The 2,437-nt window shown below is 43.8% G+C and overlaps 1 protein-coding gene across 1 annotated transcript; it reads right to left on the bottom strand.

Moving 5' to 3' along the window:
- Positions 1 to 549: 549 nt before the first annotated feature.
- On the bottom strand, positions 550 to 1,005 carry LOC138863233 (uncharacterized). Its single transcript, XM_070127410.1, has 2 exons — positions 827 to 1,005; positions 550 to 760 (listed from the first exon to the last, which is right to left on the bottom strand). The coding sequence occupies exons 1-2, from the start codon at positions 1,003 to 1,005 to the stop codon at positions 550 to 552; spliced, it is 390 nt and encodes a 129-aa protein (XP_069983511.1).
- Between the last annotated feature and the right edge of the window lie 1,432 nt (positions 1,006 to 2,437).

Below are 2,437 nucleotides of genomic sequence, written 5' to 3'. Positions count from 1 at the left end.
TAGCATAATGAATGTCCGACTGGTCCACCATGTTGTTCCGGAACGATCACAGGAACAGCTCTGTCTTAGCAAGGGGCACCTGCGATGCCGCGAGGATCTGGTGGCGTGGGTAGTCGGGGCCACCGTTGCGAGTTACAACGTGGCCAAGTGGGGCGTGTGTTGCCTCTGGATCTTGTACATGAAACACATCCCTCAAACGTCTCTTCGATGCTGTAGAGGCTGCAGTAGGCTGGGCGTCTCGTGCAGTCTGGTGTGCAGATCCATAAGTCTTTGTGCTCGTCTCTGCACTTTGTCAAGTAGGCCTAGGTATGAGGGCGGGCAGGAGCACCATGTCAAGGGTGCGTATTCCATGATAGATCGGACTTGTGACTTGTTCTTGCATCTAGAAGGTGGGAAATGCGACGCACACATGATAGTCTGCCAGCAGCTCCTTGACATGTCCAGTGAATGTCATATTGTTACACCGAGCACTTCAATCTCCTGTCTGAAAAGGTCTTTTCCCCCGAGAGTAATGCAGTTCCTGCAGGGCGATGGGCACGTGTAATAGCCCTAAGTTGGGTTTTCTCCGGGGCTAGAGTGACGTTTACTGCTCCATGCTAGTATCAGCTCGAACGTTTCATTTATTTTGGAGATAACTTCGAAGTGTTCTCCATGGCGGCAGGTGAAGCTCAGCGTGCAGTCGTCGGCATATGCTTGTGCCTGAGGAACCAGCTGGAGGATGTCATCAAAGTACACATTCCAGAGTAGAGGGCCGAGGACACTGCTTTATGGAACACTAGCTCTTACTGTTTATTCAGAAGATGTGTGACCATTAATCGCGACTTGCAAACTTCTACCTTTAAAGTAATCCTGAAGTAGGCTTAGGAGTTTACCGTCAATACCCAAACTGTGACGCTTGGCGATGATTCCTCTGTGCCACACTCTATCGCAAGCCCCGGAAATGTCGAGAGCTATGACGTAAGTGTCACAGCCTTCACCAAGCGACTGGTTCCAGGCAGTAGTCATGGTCAATAATTAGGTGATCTGTTTTGAATGAATCCAAATTGTCTTGTGCTTAAAAGATGGTGTTTGCTGAAGAATGAGGATAACCTGGCAGCTATAATTTTTTCAAACACATTTCCTACTACAGAGAGCAGGGATATGGGTTTGGATTTCAGGACGCACAGCCTTTGACGTATCAAGATTGCAGAGATATTGTTCAACCTCCATACTGGAAACATACATTGTTGTTATAATGTAAGTAGTCATCCTTGGTAAGGACTTGATGACTTTGTCAGGATGTAGGACCTTCATTTTCTTGGAGATATGACAAGCAAATATTTCAGTCTTTTCTTTACTGCCGATGACAGACTTGCCATCGTTGGTTTGCAGGGCAAGAGTGTGGCAAGAGAGCGAGGAGGGGGGGGGGTCAGTCATACAAAGGGAGGATGGGCGTGTTGTTTCACCCTGGGTTGCGTTCTCCCTGCAGATCCACCCAAAGCTGGGGCTGACCCAAATAAAAAAAAATAATAAGAAAGTGGGAACGCGCAAAGTATAGTAAAAAAAGAATGAGGAAAAAAGGTAAGAACATTGAGAGAATTGTCACGACAAGGCGTGACAGAACGAGGCGGCGTTGAGGATGTAAACAAACCTCAATTGGCCAGTTGAGAATTCACTAAACTTCAGATATCACGGGCATATCAAGAGTCACCATAACATATGATGTATCTCTAAGTCAAATGTGCGTTCATGTAACAGTCTGTGTCATTTTAAGGTTCATGGAATCTTACGACAAGTTATATTTTTTTATTTTTCAGTTTTTTATCCTGCCTCCCTTTTTTTCAAAATTACTTCAATGAATATATACCGACATACATATAAGTAATAGTCTGCAAGATGACACACGACTCCATTTAAATTCAGCATCTGCCTGCAATACACCACTGCCAAGAACGCCACACTCAAAAGCTATCGTTAAAACTGCTGCTTGGAAAGCGAAGATACAAATCGGAAAAAAAGTATTCCGCAGACCGTAACATCCGAATAACCCAATTTAGATAAGCTGTTCCTTTGCCCATAGAATATAGAGTATGCTTGCAAGGGAAAAGCAAGAACGCTCTCGACAGGCAATATATGGCAAGCACGTGAAGCCATAGAGATGAAAGTCATAAGGAAAAACAACAAGAGAGATAAGGCTGTGAAGAGACCCTTTATGCCTGCATCTGTGTACGCGAATTTATAGACGTACTGTATAAAGGACTGCGACCCTTGCTGTTACTGCTGTTTTTTCGCAAAAAAAGAAATAAACAACATATCGGCTTAGAGTCAGTACTTTGTTTATTTGTCTTTGAGAAGGTTGGTAAAAATGTTATTCAGAAAGATGGATATATAGATAGGTGGCCACACACACACACATATATAAATATATTCATACATATATGTATATATATATATATAT

The sequence above is a fragment of the Penaeus vannamei genome, chromosome 11 (genome assembly GCF_042767895.1).
Source record: "Penaeus vannamei isolate JL-2024 chromosome 11, ASM4276789v1, whole genome shotgun sequence".
In the NCBI taxonomy this organism is placed as follows: Eukaryota; Metazoa; Arthropoda; class Malacostraca; order Decapoda; family Penaeidae; genus Penaeus; species Penaeus vannamei.
This window is presented reverse-complemented; position numbering and strand designations above follow the sequence as displayed.

Excerpts from the sequence above, each read along its gene's own strand:
- LOC138863233 (XM_070127410.1), bottom strand. The coding sequence starts at position 1,005 with ATGACTACTGCCTGGAACCAGTCGCTTGGTGAAGGCTGTGACACTTAC. Across the intron at positions 761-826 it reads TACTTTAAAGGTAGAAGTTT|TGTCCTCGGCCCTCTACTCT; the intron begins GCAAGTCGCGAT and ends TCCATAAAGCAG.